Source organism: Apis cerana, linkage group LG8 (assembly GCF_029169275.1).
Source record: "Apis cerana isolate GH-2021 linkage group LG8, AcerK_1.0, whole genome shotgun sequence".
NCBI classification, from domain to species: domain Eukaryota; kingdom Metazoa; phylum Arthropoda; class Insecta; order Hymenoptera; family Apidae; genus Apis; species Apis cerana.
In genome coordinates this window covers 2,195,516-2,215,071 of record NC_083859.1, presented here as the reverse complement: position 1 = coordinate 2,215,071, position 19,556 = coordinate 2,195,516, and the positions used below count along the sequence as shown (strand labels likewise).

At 21.3% G+C, this 19,556-nt stretch overlaps 2 protein-coding genes and 1 long non-coding RNA gene across 6 annotated transcripts; 2 read left to right on the top strand and 1 right to left on the bottom strand.

Moving 5' to 3' along the window:
- The first annotated feature begins 1,085 nt into the window (after positions 1–1,085).
- Positions 1,086–9,343, top strand: LOC108003417 (cysteine sulfinic acid decarboxylase). 2 transcript variants are annotated; one of them, XM_062077973.1, is made up of 5 exons: positions 1,086–1,372; positions 1,941–2,135; positions 4,825–5,147; positions 6,765–7,165; positions 7,257–9,343. In XM_062077973.1, the coding sequence occupies exons 1-5, from the start codon at positions 1,303–1,305 to the stop codon at positions 8,230–8,232; spliced, it is 1,965 nt and encodes a 654-aa protein (XP_061933957.1). In that variant the 5' UTR covers positions 1,086–1,302; the 3' UTR covers positions 8,233–9,343. The 2 variants fall into 2 exon arrangements, with proteins under 2 accessions (XP_061933957.1, XP_061933958.1); XM_062077974.1 differs by lacking the exon at positions 1,086–1,372 and having other exon boundaries at positions 1,998–2,140.
- LOC108003352 (alanine aminotransferase 1) lies at positions 8,854–18,438 on the bottom strand. Of its 3 annotated transcripts, none has more exons than XM_017065566.3 (6): positions 18,265–18,438; positions 14,703–15,116; positions 11,324–11,653; positions 10,448–10,892; positions 10,020–10,288; positions 8,854–9,904 (listed from the first exon to the last, which is right to left on the bottom strand). In XM_017065566.3, exons 2-6 carry the CDS (start codon positions 15,009–15,011, stop codon positions 9,626–9,628), a joined length of 1,632 nt encoding a protein of 543 aa, XP_016921055.1. In that variant the 5' UTR covers positions 15,012–15,116; positions 18,265–18,438; the 3' UTR covers positions 8,854–9,625. The 3 variants fall into 3 exon arrangements, with proteins under 3 accessions (XP_016921055.1, XP_061933959.1, XP_061933960.1); XM_062077975.1 differs by lacking the exon at positions 18,265–18,438 and adding an exon at positions 17,997–18,127; XM_062077976.1 differs by lacking the exon at positions 18,265–18,438 and adding an exon at positions 15,523–15,837.
- On the top strand, positions 18,232–18,775 carry LOC133666525 (uncharacterized). The gene is made up of 2 exons (XR_009830754.1): positions 18,232–18,373; positions 18,495–18,775. It is a non-coding gene; the product is annotated as an uncharacterized LOC133666525 (long non-coding RNA).
- Positions 18,776–19,556: the final 781 nt, after the last annotated feature.

Here is a 19,556-nt window from a genome sequence, read left to right as displayed (position 1 = left end):
ATTATTTATGCTTTTTTTATTGAAAATATATTTTTTAATAGTGGTTATTTATTTATTTAAAATAATTAAAAAAAAATTTATAACAGATAAAATATTATGAACATTATCTTTTATAAACGGTATTAATAGCGGGAAAATTAAATTTGTATATTTTAAAATATTTCATAATTTTAACTTTGTTATTGATTTAAATAAAACATTAAAATGAAACATTTATAATAAAAAACAATTATTCTTTAAAACTTAATTTTATTTTTTTTTAGCAAGAATAATTTTATAACGATTATAATAGATATTTTAGATATTTAATTGTATTCATCAAATGTACAACTCTATATTTATCTCTATATATTTATCTCTATATATTTAGCTACAGAAGACTAAAAAAATAATTATATTAAATATATAATATTCAATTATAAATAATCAAATAATCAATAAATCAAATATTAATATTTACAAGCATAAAAAGACTTCATTTTTGTTTAATTGTCCATTTTACCTTTTTTTTTAGTATTCAACAAATTCTAATTATAAATTAGCTAAATAATTGAATATTCAAATAAATAAATAAATTTTCAAATAAATGATTGGAAATAATTAATAATTTTTAGATATATTACATAAATTTCGAATTAAATAATTAAACATTTTAAATATAAAAATATTTAAAAGATTAAATCAATGATTATTAAAACAAGATTTTTATTAAATCAATAATAAAAACGAAAATTCTAAACTATTTAGATTATTAACATAATTGTGCTTAATTTTCATATGAAAATCAAAGAAAAATTTATTTTTATTTAAATAAAGTATGGAAAATTAAAGTATGAAAAATTTTCATATTTCATAATTTTTATTAAATTATATTAAATATATATAAATTTATATTAAATACAATTCTTGTGTCTTGAAAGAAAATTTTGTGAATAAATTACTAATGAAATATTTTATACATACTTAATTATAACAGATGACACATGTTTATCATGCGATTTGAAACGCATATTAAATTAAAACAACTATATATATATATATATATAATGTGACGTCATAATTCATCAACCAATAAAACTTCGTTTTCTAATTGAAGAATAAAAGAGAAATCTTAATCTTACAGTATTTGATAGATTCTTCCAAACGGAAATATCGATGCATTATTTATTTTGGAATCGCGTCATAAGATTTGGAAACCATTACGAATGTTAATTGTCAAAAAATCATTATATCAATGTTAATTATTTAATTAAATTGATTTTATGAATTGCTAATAAAAGCAATTAATTTAATTATTAAATAATGGAAAAACAACCGTTAAATCCAAAAGATGATAAACCTCCGTCTTACTCGGCGGCAACTGCACCAAAAGGTAAATGATAAAGTTCTAATATTACTGTTTTATACTTTTTTGCATTTAAAAATTACTTTTAATTAATATTTAATTTAATTATATTTAAGTTACAAATGTTTGAATTAGAAATAATTTCGTAATAATTTTTATTTCTTATATTTATTATTGATTATTATGAAAAATGTTTATTTTTAATATTTTTAAAACATGAGTAATAAAATTCTTTTATAATAGCACTATTAAAATCTTGAAAAGTAATTAAAAAATACTAAATATAAATCTATGTTATTAATATATATATTGTGAAATATTTTAAGTAAAACTATAAAAAATTAATTACATTTAGTTTCTATTATTAATTTTATTTTAAATAAATAATTTTTTATTTATCATATTATAATTTATTTTTTCTATTTCAAATAAATTATCTAAATTGATTAGATAATGATATCTACAAAAGAATAAATTAATTTTCAATATATCTTATTGTACACTTAATAAGTAATGATTTTTTATTTTATAAAGAAATTATTTTTTAAACCTATTTTTAAAAACATTAAAAATTAATATAGAATATATTTTGCAGTAAATTGTTCATGGCAACCACCACCAGGTTACAATTCCACACAATGTCAAGAATCTACTTCATGGCCTCCACCTCCAGGATATTATCCTAGTGCCAGTGAAACTAATAATCATAACTATGTACCTTCTTATGGCTCTACACAATCAACCACAATAATTATGCCAGAAATTATTTTAGTTGGAGGATGTCCTGCATGTAGAGTGAGATTTTTTAATTTTTAATTCTTTAAAATAAGTAAATTTTTCTTTCTTTTATATTTTTTATTATTTACATAATATTATTATATTATATATATTATATTATTATATTATTATATTTATTATATATATTTTTATATTATATTTACTTTAACATTATTTATATATTCTTTTTATTTAAATTTTTAATTATAATATATTTTTATAAATTTCAAAATTTCAATTTAAAAAATCTTTAAAAATCTTAAAAAAGAATGATTAAACTCAAACTTTAACTTAAAACATAGGTGGGCATTATGGAAGATGATTTTACATGTCTTGGACTACTATGTGCTATTCTATTCTTTCCAGTGGGCATAATTTGTTGCTTGTTATTAAAGACACGACGTTGTTCTAATTGTGGTGCATATTTTGGTTAATGTGTTACTATATTACAGTAACCATTTTTGAAACTAAATATATTATTAATCTAATTTTAATATAATTATATAGTTAATATAATTATATGATATTGAAAGATAAAAATATAAGCAATTAATTTTTTACTAATATTATATTTTACTATATATTTATATTAATATTATATAATTATAATTATCTATGTATTTGCATTATTTGAGGAAAAATAATGCTTCAATAATCAAGGATATATACAATAATTGATTAAATAGAAATTCATGAAATATTGACATATATACAATTAAGAGATTCTCTTGCATTTAAGACTTTATTAATTTAAGTGACACTTGTGCTGTTTTGTAAATTATATATAAAAAGTTCTAATTAATAATGTTATATATTATTATAGTATATTTTATAATAATGAATAATGAAATAGTTTATGTTAATATATAAATATGTTATAGTTTGTAAGAATTCTTATTAAGTGAGAAAAGGAATAATATAAATTAGATGGACTGAACTTTATATTTATAGTATATTTGTAATGATACAAATATGTTAAAAACAGATTTCATTGAAATTTTTTTGTACTTACATAAAACTTATATTTAAAGTATTTTGAATTATTTTTTAAAATAATTTATCAAAACTTATATATAATATATTTTATAAAAAATAAATTCAATGAAATTTGTGCTTTTTATTTTTATTACTTATGTTATTGTCTTATAATGACATTTCTTGATATATATATATATATGCACTAATTAAATTTTTAAAATTCATTTAACATTTGTTAAATGCTAAAATATTTGAATCTCAAAGGAAATGTCAATAGATTTTTTTTCTAAATATAATTAATTTTGTAATGTATATGATTATTATAGAATTTGTTAATTAGTTGTTCTATCACATTAATCACTCAATTATATTTTTATAAAATGGAACTATATTTAAAAATGTATTGAAATTATTCTAATATTTAAAAGAAATATTTTTATTTATCATTGAAGAAACTTTTGAGAAAAAAAAAAAATAAAAATATTTGGAAAGTTTTCTTAATATATACCTGAAAATATCAAACATTTTTCCAATTTTGCAAGCTATTAATAATTCTGCAAACAAAAATCTACAAATATATTTATATAAAGAATGAATTTGTTATTAAAATTATTATCAATTTTTAGAAAATTTTTAGAACCACCAAAAATTTTTTCAATGAAAAATTAACAATGATAAAAGTAGTAATAAAGATAAAAAAATAATAAAACTATAAAAATAAAAACAGAAAATCAAAAAAAATTTTTTAAATTTGAAATTCATGTAAATATTATGTAATTTAAATGGAATATATTTACATAAAAAAATTATTATATTATTATATTAATTATTATATTAATATTTGGTAAATAATTATAACAATTATTTAATAAATTTCTCTTTATGAAATTTCTTTTTTCATTGAATATAATTCAAATTTCATAATATTGTTCATGATTTGTAAAGAATTAATTTATGATTGAAATTTATTATTGATTAGTACTAGTAATTCAAGAAAGTCATTAATATACTTGACACCATGCATTCAATATGACTGATATATTCATATTTTCGCAATCTTCAATATTTATTTATGCATATATGGGTGGAGTATTTTTTTCTGCAATTCTATTATTATCAATCATATCATGGTAGATATTTATAATATTTAAGAAAAATTAAATAACATAATATTACATATGAAATTTTCTTTATAAAGAATCTAAAAAAATCTAATAAAATATAAATATATTTTGTAAAACCGATTTCTTTTCATCTAATTTTATTACTAATATTATGTAGTATAATATTATAAATATTAATTTATATATATATTTTTTTTAATTAATTAAGGGAAACAGAAATAATTTAATAGAAAATGTAAGGAAAAATATATTAGGCAAAGAATAAAAATAAAAATTAATATCTGAAAAACTTGAATATTTCTTTCATAAATTTAAATTAAAATTTAAATTTAAACATAATATTCTATATCCAGTTAAATTAAACATTTTAACGTAATATCAAATTGTTGATTTTTTTTACAAGTAGTAAATCAATATAATTTTATTATATCAGAAAAGACACAAATATAAAACGGAAGATAGTTTCCCAATTCATTAAGAATCTGTTGCAATATTAGATTAGAAAAAGAGAGAAGAAAAAAAAACCAGTCTTGCGAATCTCGGTGAAATAAATGTAGCCGAAGGTAGTTAACACGCAACAATCTTGTCCTTGGCTTGTAGACATTAAGTATAAAGGAAACGACCATCACGGGAGCAGATTGAAGAAAACTTCGATGCCCGCGAACGAAGAAACTTTGAGCATGACTTCGGATCAAATAAAAGACAATTTATTCGGAAAAGTTTACGATGATAGTATACAGAACAATTTTGATTGTGAATCTTCTAGTGATGATGAAGAGGACTATCAAAATGATTGCTCACGATCTATTGTCAAAGAAAATTTCAAAGAAATTTGTAATTACAAAAGTCTTCCGGTACGAGAAATCCATAAGAAATTCATGAAAAGCTTCGTTAATTTACTTCTGGAAGAAGCAGTTTTTGAGGTGAGTTCATCGTTGAAATTAATTATTACAGAAATATGGTTATTACAGAAAAATAACTTGTTATTAGAATGAAGTATTTTCTGATTTATTATTCTTAGATCTGAATTAAGATTTAATTTTAATAAAATTGAGTAATTATATAATACAAAATATTTAAGATAAAGAAAATTATTTGATTAATTCTAATTTTTTGTTATAAATTCTAAATAAATATTTGTTATAAATATTTTTTATTCATAAATATCCAATCAATGTATGTTATAAATACATTAAAATAAAGTTTAAAACTTAAAAAATAAAGTTATTTTATGATGATTCTTTGAGTTAAAAATCACATTGATATTCAATTAAGATAATATCAATTTATTGATTATTATTGATCAAAAAATAAATTTCATTTTTCATATAAATATAATTCAATTTTTTCTTCCAATTAATAATATGCGATTACTCATATTAATTCATTTTCAATTTTTATAATAATAATAAATATACAATAGAATATTAATGAATTTTGATAATATTTTTGTTATTGTTATTAAGTTCTTGTTCATCAAAATAAAAAAAAACGGTTTTCAATATGATTTATGTTATATACGAGTGTTTCCAATCACTTTTTTTTATTTTAAAGTATTCAATTATATTACATATAAACTTCAAGTACATTACTATCGTAAAAATTTACTTTTTTTATTTTGTCTTTCTATTTTCATAAATTACATTTATATTTTGTAAAAATATAATTTTCTTTCATTATTTTATTCTTAAAATTAACCAGAAGTATATAATTTATATATTCATTATTGAAACAAATATCATTCATTATTCTTATTTTAGAGAATTTGAATAACAATAAATATTAAATATTGCAAAAAGTAAAAAAATTTCTCTTAGATTTATTTAATTGATATTGATATAATTATCTAATTTAATTTAAAAAAAAATACTTTAAGCAAATATTATAAAATTTAATTTCTTTATTCCAGTCATTCAATATGACTCAATTGTTCGTTATGCGAGTTTTTTTGCGCTCATTCACGATTCGTTGTTCAATTCATGGACAAAGAATTACGTTGCAAATAGCAAAGAATTATGTTACTTTATTGCAAGACGAAATATTTACGTAATTTCTATGCTAATATATGGAAAATATTAAAATATTTAATAGTTAACTTGTAATTTACATAATATCAGCTTAAATAATCATTTGACACTTCTTACAAATCTATTAGATTTATCTTTCTAAAAAATATTAAAATTTTTGAATTTTGAATATTAAAACATTTTTTTTTCTTTTTTTTCTTTTTCATAAATAATTAATTTTAATTAATGAATGTTAAAAAATGACAAAGTAAATATAAATTGAGATTTGGATATAGATTTTTAAAATTTCTAATTTTTTAACTTCAATTTAATTTTTTTCTTCCATATTATTAATTCTAAATTTATCTATAATTCATCTAAAATAAACTTAAAAATATATATAAGATATGCAATATATTATATATTATTTAAATTCGAAAAGGATAATGATATCATTAAATATATTATTAAATATATTATTATTTAAAAATAAATAAGATATTTTTCGCATTATACAATAGAATTACCTTTCAGGGCACTTTAAGAAGAAATAGAGTAGTAGAGTGGATAGAACCAACAACACTCCATTCAATAATTGATTTAAAATTATCCGACCAGGGATGCTCTTACGAGACACTTTTGACTCTTGCTCACAATGTAATTAAGTACAGCGTAAAAACAGGTCATCCTCGATTTATAAATCAATTATACTCCAGTGTAGATCCTTATGGCCTTCTTGGACAATGGCTAACCGATGCCTTGAATCCGTCAGTCTATACTTATGAAGTTTCTCCAGTCTTCTCTTTGATGGAAGAGGAAATATTGCGAGAGATGAGAAAAATAATCGGTTGGAGGGATGGTAGAAGTGAAGGAATATTCTGTCCTGGTGGTTCTATCGCCAACGGATATGCAATTAATCTGGCACGCTATTACAAGTACTTTATAACTTTTGAAAATTTATTCTATCAATTAATTCATAAAATTTTAAGTTTATATGTAATAAAATGTAATAAAATATGTTTATAGATTTCCTCGATTAAAAGAGCTAGGCTTATTCAATACTGGTAGATTAATAATTTTCACATCCAGAGATGCTCATTATTCTGTAAAGAAACTCGGTGCATTTTTAGGAATAGGTACTGAAAATGTTTATGAAGTGAAAACTGATGATAAAGGAAAGATGTGCATAACAGATTTGAAAATACAGATCAAGAAAGCTCTTCAAGAAAACGCAATACCTTTGATGGTTTCTGCTACAGCAGGAACCACAGTTTTAGGTGCCTTTGATCCTTTAAAAAATATAGCTGCCATCTGTAAGAACTATAATCTTTGGTTCCATGTAGATGCAGCTTGGGGAGGAGGAGTTTTGATGTCTAAAAAATATAAATATCTCTTGGATGGTATTGAATTAGCAGATTCTGTTACTTGGAATCCACATAAATTATTAGCCGCTCCGCAACAATGTTCAACACTATTGCTGCGTCATGAGGGTCTTTTACAAGATGCACATGGTTCAAAAGCCAGTTATCTCTTTCAACCAGATAAATTCTATGATACTTCTTTCGACAGTGGAGATAAACATATTCAATGTGGTCGTAGAGCAGATGTACTGAAATTCTGGTTTATGTGGAAGGCGAAGGGTACTCGAGGCTTAGAGAAACATGTGGATCGAGTCTTCAAATTAGCACGATACTTCACAAATTACATAAGACACCGAGAAGGCTTTAAATTGATACTCGAACCTGAGTGCACCAATGTCTGTTTCTGGTACGTGCCACCTTCAAAGCGTCAGTTACAAAATGAAGAATTGTTGAAAACTCTTCAGAAGATTGGACCAGCTGTAAAAGAGCGTATGATGAAAAAAGGATCGATGTTAATCACGTACCAACCTTTACGAGAGCTACCTAATTTTTTCAGACTTGTTTTACAGAATTCTGGACTGACAGAGACTGATATGAGATTTTTTGCAGAAGAAATTGAGAGGCTCGCCATTGATTTGTAGAATTGATTTTTTTTTATAAAATTTTAAATTCTAATAATACAAAATTTAATTCAAAAAATTTTTGTTTATGATAATAATAAAATTTTTTTAATAATAATCAATCGATTATTAGTTCGATCGATCGAGTATTATATATAATACATTGATAGCTTTATTTTCTGATTTATTTATTTTTTTTTAAAACATTGTTTCATGATAAATTTTATGTTTATTTTTTTTAAATTACATTAAGCTTTTATTTCAAAATATGGATTACTTAAATAACAGATACGCTTTTTTAAAAAAGAATTAAAATTAACTATACTATATTAACTTTTATATAGAATTATACATGATTCAACATCCACTTAATCTCATTTAAATTCTCTTTATATATTAATTAACGTATTCAAGAATTTCAAGAAAATATAATTTTCAAAATTATCAATTACATTTTTACTTATTATTTAAAAATTAATTAATCATAGTGTTTTATTTGCAAAACATTTATGTGAAATAATAAATTATTAGTTATATTATCGATATATATATTAATATATTGTTAATATACATTATTGAATACACGTTATCAAATATATATTTATATTTTTAATAAGTTTCATTTAAAAATGATAATAAATATAGATGTTACACATTTTTTAATTTTTTATTAGTATTGTGGATCTTGAACAAATATAAACACAAATTTTTTTTAGTAAATGAATTTCATTGAATGTATGTAATTTATATACATATGATAAAAACTTTAAAATCTATTTTAAATTCATTTGTACATTTTGTTTATATTGATAACAGTTTATTCCTCCATGAAAATTGCATATAATGCAAATTTATAATTATATTTAATCTACTCAAATGTAAATTACAATATACTATCTATGTACAGTAGAAATCCGTTTATATAAATCAGAGGATAATCGATTTATCAGATCAATAAAAATTTTATTCAACATTTATAATTGTTCACATAAGAGCTCATTCACATAAGAGAATTCTATTAAACATTTATCATTAAATACATAATAATGTTTATATACATTTAAATAAGTGGAACAATGCTTAATGATAATTCATATAATAAAGGTAAAGATTTAGATAATAAAAATACAAATTTCAATCACATAAACGGAATTCTACTGTAATAACCTGATAACAATGAGTATTATAAAAAAAACATATCTATTAGTTATCAATGAATTACTGTGATACATACAAATACGTACATAATAAATCTATTCTATAACAATCTCAAAAATTTTTTATATTTTTTCATTATAAAGTGCAAAATAATCTTCCGAATAAATTCAAAATAATTTCATGAAAATTTAATACTGATTCACATATTATGACCCTGATTTTGAGATTAAAATAATATAAAAATTTTTATATATTATTATTTGTACTCCTCAAGAAACTTAAGATGGAATTGTTTCAGACATTCAAGCATTGTTTTTATTTTTTCCTTTTGTGGTAAAATTGTTGTCCTAAAATGATAGGTACCAGGTTGTTGTCCAAAACCAGAACCTGGTATTACACATATTCCAGTAGATTCTAATAGTTTAAAAGCATAAAAGACATCAGGCTGTTGACCTTCCTTTTCTGCTACCTCTATAGCTTTTTTTGGTAAATCAATTCGTGGAAATACATACATTGCACCCATAGCTGGATTAACCTATAAAAAATTAAATTTGACATTTTTTATAAAAATTTCAAAACTTTCTAAATATGATTTATAAAATAAAATAGTTAATTTTTAAAATAGTTAATAGTTAATTTTTTAAAAATACCTTAAAACCTGGAATGGTATTTAATGTATCGACTACTAATTTCGATCGCTCCGCTAAAGAATATAAAGTTTGTTCTTTTTCTTTTTGAAATAATTCATAGGATGGTTCATTTGATTTTGGTGGATTTACTACAACATCCATCACTACTTGACCAAGAACAGTCGGACACAACATTGCTGAAATCGATTTTAATAATATTGCCATTACTTTGGGATCCATATTAATAATTTCTCCATAGCCACCGCGGATTCCACATTCTCCCATATAACCTGATAATAAACATAAACATATTATTCATTTTCGTAAAGTTAATTTCTTTGCGATAATTATTTTACATAGATTTAAATATTAATAATTAAAAAGTACACTAATGAATATTTTATTCGGAAAGTAATATTTATTAAAATAGAAAATTAACATAATTTTACCTTTAGAAATAGACATAAAGGAAGCCAGTTCCATTTTACAATAAGGTTCTCCCATTTCCGTCATTACTTTCTTAAATGAATGGAAGGCACTATCTTTATCATAAACATTATCTTGATAAACCTCATCAGCCAACAAGAACAAATGATTTTTATACGCAAACCGAATAATGTCTTCGATATTGGTACGTGTAAGAACTTGTCCAGTTGGATTACCAGGATTTATTACGACTAGTACACGAGGATTACACATTCTTCTTGATTCATTTAATGCTCTATCCAATTCAGAAATATCTAACGCCCATTTATTTTCTTCATTTAAATAATAACCAATTTGAGCCAAACCAAATTCAGCTAGAGTGGCAGAATATAAAGGATATTGTGGAATTGGAATCATCACACCGGATGGTTTACCGTCTATTTTCTCATTGAACAGCTTCAGAAAGGACTGTAACATAAATAAAATGTAAATGATTTTTCAATAATTTGGCTATAAATTATAATAATGTTAATAATTTTATGATTATAGATAGTCCTTCATTAATAATCATAATAGAAAATAGGAAATAATTTTAATAATACTCAAAAAAAATGTCTCCGATTTTTAAAAATTGATAATAGTATAAAAAGTGTTTTAAAATTATGAGTTCAGTAAATAAAATTTTTATTTATAAAAGATTAAAACTAAAATGTTTAATAAATTATTCATCAACAAATTTAAGTATGTTTATTAAAAACATTATTACTAAAAAAACAATGTACATATATATTAAAAAAAAATATCTCAAATGATTATATTCTATTACTTAAAAATATCGTTCAATTGTTCAAAAACTCATAATTTTGAAACACATTATAATATATAAATAACGTGCACACTTTAATTCCATCCGAGGCGCCATTCGAGAGGATGATATTATGATAATCAGATGGAATTCCATCGCGATCCTGAATGTACTGGGCAATATGCTTCCGGATGATCTCAATTCCTGCCGATTCCGAATACGAACCAATGCTGCCTCCTTTACAATGGTATAAGATAGTCTTGGCTCGATCCTTCACGTCTTCAGGATAGTTAGGATCACTGAGAAGATTCGGCGATACTGTCAGAGTCAGTACTTGCCTCAAGAAAGTGATAGGCTGTTGGCCCATAGCATGTGCATCTCCCACATTTGCCTTTATCACCTCCTTGAATGGTTTCTTAACTCCCTAAAACAAAAGGATATATTTTTAATGAACTATTTTCTTAAATTTGATTTATTATACTCATTACAATTTAATTATCTAATATATATTATATTCCAACATTTTGGCTAACATTGCAACTAGATTTTAAAAGAATTAAATAATCCATTGAATTAAACTTGTTTGTTAGTTAAATGTATGTAATTAAATTATATTTATATTAAAACATATTTAGTGATTTTTTAACATTTTTTAACATATTTTTTAACATTTTATTTATTTTATATATTATTTTATCTATATATTGTTTAATATATATTTTTAAATAATTTAATTTGATTGAATTGAAAACATAAGCGAAACGTTTCGATTGTAAATGGTTAGCATATTTGCAAATGTTGTGCAATAGCATGATTCATAATATATATATTCATAATACATATATAACACAGAATAATGCACACCTAAGTGAAATAAATATGAAAAAATTACATTGGGTTTAAAAGAGATAAACTAGATTTTGATAACATTAGAATCAGAATTTAAATCAAATCACTGACAATTAATTTACTATTGCAAGATATTATTTTTTTGATTCTGAATTTTAAAATTATTTTTTTAAAAAATATAATATAATATAATATAAAAATAATAATTAAAAAATTTTTTTTAAAAAACATAACACAATATAATATAATATAACAAAATTTTATAATTTCATATATTTTAACTTAAAATTTTTTTAATAAATAAATATATAATAATTATTATGTAATAAATGTAATAATGTAATAATTTTAAGCGATATCATGATAATTTTTTCGTTATATGTTTATAATTGAAATTTTAACATAATTTCATATCTGAAAAACTAATGGAAAATATTAGAATGTGTTCGTGAAATAAGTCACGTAACAACTTTTTTCAAAATTGCTTTTTTTAGAAAATCAAAATTTTAACAGAAATAAGATATTTATATATACTTATCATTTATACTTTATACAAAATTTAAAAGTGAAATTATACATTTATTATATTATTTCAAAAAATTATTTTTGAAGACAAAATTTTTTAGGAATTTTTGTATAATATAATAAAAATATTAAAAAATATTTCAATTTTTATTCTTAACTTTGATATTCGATAATAAGAATTTTGAATTTTAATGAATTATATTTAATAAATAATATGTAATATGATCACTGCTAATGTAATAATCAAATGAAGATCTTACATACATAGCGCGTTTATTTTTCTTCACAGCTTACAATATTAAATTGCACGAATAAATAGATCAATTTAAACTATTATATATTTATTATGGTATTTATTACTAATTTATTTTTTTATAATATGTTTGTTTATGATTTTCATTTGTTCTATTCGATAAATTAACGAAATTGTAGAGATAATTTATTATCAAATAATGGAAAAATTATAATTTTTAAATAATTTAAAATTTGATTCAATTTATACTTTGACTCAATTTATACATATATATATATATAAGTCATACATCATAATTATATGTACAAATGTATTCTGCATTATAAATTATATACATAATATAATTATATATTATTTCTATATTAATAATGACAATTATTATTTTATGATATAAATTAAGTTATATTTTTAATAAGATATTATCAAATATATTTATTATATGTAATCATAATGTTGAAAATGATTTAACAATGATAAAATTTTATAAAATTTAATTTAAAAATTAATATATATAGATATCAAATAGATATCAGATATCATTTTTTGTAGAAATTACGTTATTTCAAAATGCAATATTCATTTGCACTAATCAACGCCAATTGAATTACTATTTTTAGATATTTGCTACTATAACGACAAGTGGTTTTAATACTACATCAATTGAAACTAGTCAAATTTGTATTTAATATATTTTTATTCAATTAATTTATAATATATAAAATTTGTTCATCTAATTTTTTTATTATAAAATATTTTATTATATTATAAAATATAATTTTTTTATTATAAAATATTTTATTATATTATAAAATATAATTTTTTTATATTTTAAAGTATTGAAATGAATTGGTAAAATGAATTGGTATAATTTAAAAAAACATTTTTTTTTTAAATTATTAATTGACAATATTTGTCTTATTATTATTAGTCAAAATTAGAGAATAAAGAAAGACTTTTTTAAAACTTCTATATTTATAAATTAATAATTATGCCTATATAATAATTACGGATTTTAATCCTGTAATTCTAATAAATCAATAATCTGTAATTAATAATCCTGTAATTCTTAATAAATAAGACATAACCTCCATATATACTTATTATTTGCAATATCAATACCTGTATAATATAATATATTGATAATGTTAATATATTAACAATATTACAGGATGTTAATGTATTCGTAGAAGTTTTGATGAATCAATTATAAACAAAAAACAAATAAAAATTAATATACAAAATTATTCATTGAAGTTTTTTTTAACTATGAACAATTAAAATATATAAGTTATGAACAATTTAAATTCATAATTCTTAAATGAAGTAAAATAGAGCGCTATAACGGAAACAGAATATTTTTATTTTTTTTCATTTAATGCAAATTTCAATTACTTATTATTTAATAAATAAGTCTTAATCATTATTTTTGTATACTAAATTTTGTATTTTAATCTTTAAAATCAACCTTTTAAAGATATGTCAAAAATATATTATACTAATACTGATATAATGATATACTGTATATCATTTCAATAGCATTTAATTCTCAATATACTTTATTCATATATGTATATTATATATAAATAAAGAAAAACAAAATATATCACAAATACAACTTTTGTTTACATTTATATTACCGCCAATTTATTAATCAATAAAAAACATCTGAAATTGAATTTAAATTATATCAATACAATTTCATATAGAATACAATACATTCATTTAAAATCGATTGATTTCAATGGAAACATTCGATACCTTTATGACACAGTATACGATATGAATAAAGCTAGCGCATTGACTTTTTTCATTATCACTCCATTCATAAATATATTCTTATTCTTACCTTTTGAAGCTCCTTTTCGATCTCGAGAGCACGTAAAAGGAGTGGTCCGCGTACTGCGTACTCCATTTTCCGAAGATTCGTGAAAACATTATCCTCGGTGAGGATTTTGGTTCCAAGTTGACCGCTCGCCATGCCGCGGTGTAATGTTCTGACAGTAGCCGGCCGGTGGATTACAGCTTCAGTCGTCGAACATATGGATGTTCTTCCTGTCGATGTCCCTGAACCCGCGGAGGCGGAGGCAGTCAGTTGTTCCCACGTTCTAGGCCGACTGCTCGCGATAACAGCGTTCCACCAGCGTGCCTGCGGCATCGTTTTATCGGTTGGTTCTCTCTCTTTACCTCCAGTTCAATCAGATGGCAGACGGCTCCGGTAATTCGACAGTATGGTGGGGGATGTTCGCACATGCGCTGCGTGCTACAAATGTGACACGAGCAGAGTAGTATGTAAGTATATATAATCGTAAAAAAAGTATTCATGTTCCCATGATTTATTAAAAATAATTTATATTGATTTCTGAGAGAATTAATTTTAATAACGAATATTGGATTTATTATATCTTTGAATGAAATAAATTTTACTAAACAATTTTTGAATTGGTTATGATAAAATAAATATTTTAATGAATTGCATTGTATTCATTATAATACATATAATACATATATATATATATATATATATATATGTGATAGAAAGATGATGTATATATTTATGTTATATTTTTCTATATTACACATTACGTAATTTGTATTTTTTAGGATAAAATTGAAATTATCTACTAATATAGATTATCAAATTCGTATATGAAAAATATACAACTTACAGTTATCTTTTAATTAGATGTACACTTATGTTAATCAAATTTTATTCGATTAATGATTGAAAAAAGCCAAATTTCGATGAAATCACTACACACGCGCGCCAAATGAAAAAGAATTGTTAGAACCAGAGATGTAAGAATTCAATACTCAGAAATTATACATATACATATTTTTTTATACATATACTCAATGCATAATTTATCATTGAAATTTCAATAATGATTGAATTATTTTTTATAAATAATAATATGGAATTATTGAATAAATTTTTGTGCTTTTTTTTATTGATATTGTTTGAAGAAAGAATCGAGCGACATCTGACGTCTTATTTATAAAAAAATGCATGAAATAAATATATTCTCAGTAGGTAATTAAATTGTTAAATAATCAATATTTAGAATAAATTATGTATAATAAATTATATATGAATAAATAATTATATATGTATAACCAAACTAATGTATAAATATGTATAATCAAAATAATGATAAAAATATTAAATTAATATAAAATATGAATATATACATTATCTTTATATATATATATATATATATATATGAAGGAAATATTTATATATTTATATCATTTTTTTATTTATATATACTACGAAAAAAATAACTAAAAATTTATGCATAGATTTAATATTTTACGATTTAATAATATTATTTTCAAAAAAAATTTATTGGAATTCTTCAAAGCAAAAAAATATTGCAAAGATATAACTTTGATTACAACGTACTTTTTGATTTTACTATCGCTATCGAGAATGAATAAGCAACATTTAATGAAATAGATATTCTTATCAGTTTTGTATTTTTTTCCTACATTTGTAAAAATACTTATATCTTATCTTTTATTTACATTAAACGCAATAGATTTAACGATAAAAAAATTATTTTATTAATCAGATTAATCAATGTTTCCAAATCTATAAATAATTATTTGTATTTTCCGTTTTTTTATCTAATTTCTACAATTATTCTGATTAATCATATAATTAAACCATTTATCTTGCATTATAATGTTAATATTATAATTTAATGATCAATAAATATTATTAATAAAAAGTTCAAAATATATAAATTATTTTGATTTGGTTTCAGTATGGTATTGATTTAAGGCAATGAAAGACTTTTAATTATTTATACTTAATCTATTGATTTCGAATAATATTTTCTAATTTATATTTCATATTTAAAAAAACGCAATCTAATTTCGAAAATCTAAATTCGAATGATTAATATTGATATTATTAACTATTGAAACATTATAAATATAATAAATAAAAATATATATAATTTCAATTTATTAATATCGATTTAATAATAATAATTTATTAATATCAATTTAATATAATATCAATTTATTAATAATAACAAGCTAAAATTGTATTACGTCATTTTTAAAATATTTCCTAAATATAAGGATAAATAGAAAGCAAAATTGTCACTCAAAATGCTTCGACAAAAACAAGAAATAATATGATAAAAGTATTTATAAATACTTTCTATATATTTATATTTTATTATTTGAATTTTGTATTGTATAAAAAATCTAATTTAATTCTATTTCGTTCTAATTAAATCTATGTCCGTTTAATGGATATTTTCATTTATCACTGATTTCTGATACTACTTTGCCAAAATATTCATGTTATCTTTAACTTGTGATCGATTTATTTATTATTAATTATTATTAATTTATCAAAATATAAAAAATAAAATTATATTTTTTATTTTATAATTATGAAATTATTTTATTTAAAGATTTTTTTATTGGTTAAGTTTATATAATAATAATAAATTCAATTATGTAATATGTATAAGTAATATAAAGAAAAAAATGTTGAATTTTTTTCTCTATTTCATTCATATGCTTCTCACTCTCATTTCCGATACATTCAAGAATACATTCAAGAAACGAACGAATCAAAGAGACATAATATCTACTTATCTCTTTCGATAATAGATACAGATCGATAATAGAAATAGAATGTTATTAAACAAGAAATATTAAATATTTAAATTTATATGAATAATTTAAACAATAATTTAAACAATAAAATAAAAAAAAAGAAATATTATATTAAATAAACGATAAAACGAATAGTAAATCACGAATAAATTTTCTTCATTTAATCATTTTACAATCGTATAGCATATTTTCATATGAAAAAATAATCATATTAATTATAAACGCCATTTCAATAATTATAGTGTAAATGTTTAAACTTTTTCTGAAATAATTACAATTTCTCTCCATTCCAGTATAAATATAAATCATAAATAATATAAGAATTTAATCTATTTTCTATGAAATAATGAGAAAAGAACTAAAAAAAATAAATGAACACTATCAATCTCTCTAAAAAAGAATACAAAAAAAAATGCACATAAACTGAACAAAAGAAAAAATATGAAAAAATTTGTTTAGCAAACTTTATACAGAATTCTTCATTCCAAAAAACAACTCTTACCTTCCCTAATTGAAATAGCCAAGACTATGGGATAATCATCAGTTCACTCGAAAATCAGTGACTAGCCTCCTAACACAAGTATGTGGATTCCAAGTCTCGCCGAAATCAATCAACTCACGTTGAACCACCGCCTTAAGACGCATATCACAGGTTTAACTTTTGAATTTCATATTCTGTTGTGGATAATGGATTAAACAGAAGGATCAGACCCTCTAGAAAGCTTTTCTTACGCATTCCTCGCCCGACACGCATTGCACCGTTCTCTCACCTTAAAACCTCATTCGGTCAGCCGGAATGAATGCGTTTATCAACTTCATGGAGGGCCCAGACACGACCGCCGTTAGCTTCCACGAATTCGCCAATGTTCTCCGGTGGAGGTACCTCACGTATCTCTCTATATGCTTTCGCTGCGGAACGGAGCGTGCGCAAGATGCGTCGCTTGAGACTGCACACTCTTTTTTTTAATGTTAATCGGATCATAGGTTATGTTTGTTGCAGCCGGGTCACGATCTTTGGACTATGAACTTTCGTCACTCTGTTGTAGCTTCCTTCCACCCTTCCATCTTCTAAATAAGCAATCAAAGTTCAATGGAGGTGAAAGTTATTAGGAAGAAAACGAATTATAATGACAATTTTTTTCGATATTTCTTTTATTTAAATATAAATTAAAATATTAAAATATTAAAAAAGAAATGATGAATAATCTGTAAAAATTGTGTAATTAATACATTATTGTAATATGAAATTAATTTATTAAAATATAAATAATTTACAATATACTTACAAATTGTTTTATCAATATAAATCTAATAATTTAAAATCAATTCCTTAAAATTTTCAAAAATTAGAGAATTTAGAAGAGAAAAGAAATTAAATAATATGAAAAAAAAATATAAAGTATATCTTCAATTCCTTTTCATAATTATATTTAAAAAAACAGAATTTGATAATATAAATTAGTTTCAATAATAAAAATTACATAAATTTAATGATTCTGATCTTCAGATAAAATAAAATAATATTAATATATTAATCTTTCAAAATTATAAAATTCTTTGCATTATCTTGCATTAAAAATAATTTATATAAGATTTATTACAAATTATATATAAATTCACAAAAATAAAATAAATAACAACATTGTTATAATAAACAAATCATACATATTTAAAATATTGATACAAAAATAAGTTAATACATAAATAGAAATTATTTATATATAATTTTAGGGTTATGTTTCTTATATTTTGTAATAATTTATCCACCACAAATATAAACTTTTAAGAACATTAAGCAAAATAAAGTAAATAAATAAGTATTGTAATGCATAAGTTTATTATCATTATTAATAAATGAATTGTACTTATAAAATCAAGAAATTATCTTTTTTTCTAATAATGCATTAAAATCAAATAGAATGACTTTTTTTTAGTTCTAAATATCAATAAAATATATAAATCGATATCAAATTAAATCAATTTTATAATAACTTGATCGATAATTTAAACTTAAAATCATTATGGAATTCATTTATTTTATGAACAATATTTCATTAATATA

Excerpts from the sequence above, each read along its gene's own strand:
- LOC108003417 (XM_062077973.1), top strand. The coding sequence starts at position 1,303 with ATGGAAAAACAACCGTTAAATCCAAAAGATGATAAACCTCCGTCTTAC. Across the intron at positions 1,373-1,940 it reads GGCGGCAACTGCACCAAAAG|TAAATTGTTCATGGCAACCA; the intron begins GTAAATGATAAA and ends TATATTTTGCAG. Across the intron at positions 2,136-4,824 it reads AGTTGGAGGATGTCCTGCAT|ACATTAAGTATAAAGGAAAC; the intron begins GTAGAGTGAGAT and ends CTTGGCTTGTAG.
- LOC108003352 (XM_017065566.3), bottom strand. The coding sequence starts at position 15,011 with ATGCCGCAGGCACGCTGGTGGAACGCTGTTATCGCGAGCAGTCGGCCT. Across the intron at positions 11,654-14,702 it reads TCGAAAAGGAGCTTCAAAAG|GGAGTTAAGAAACCATTCAA; the intron begins GTAAGAATAAGA and ends CTTTTGTTTTAG. Across the intron at positions 10,289-10,447 it reads CTTTATGTCTATTTCTAAAG|GTTATATGGGAGAATGTGGA; the intron begins GTAAAATTATGT and ends GTTTATTATCAG.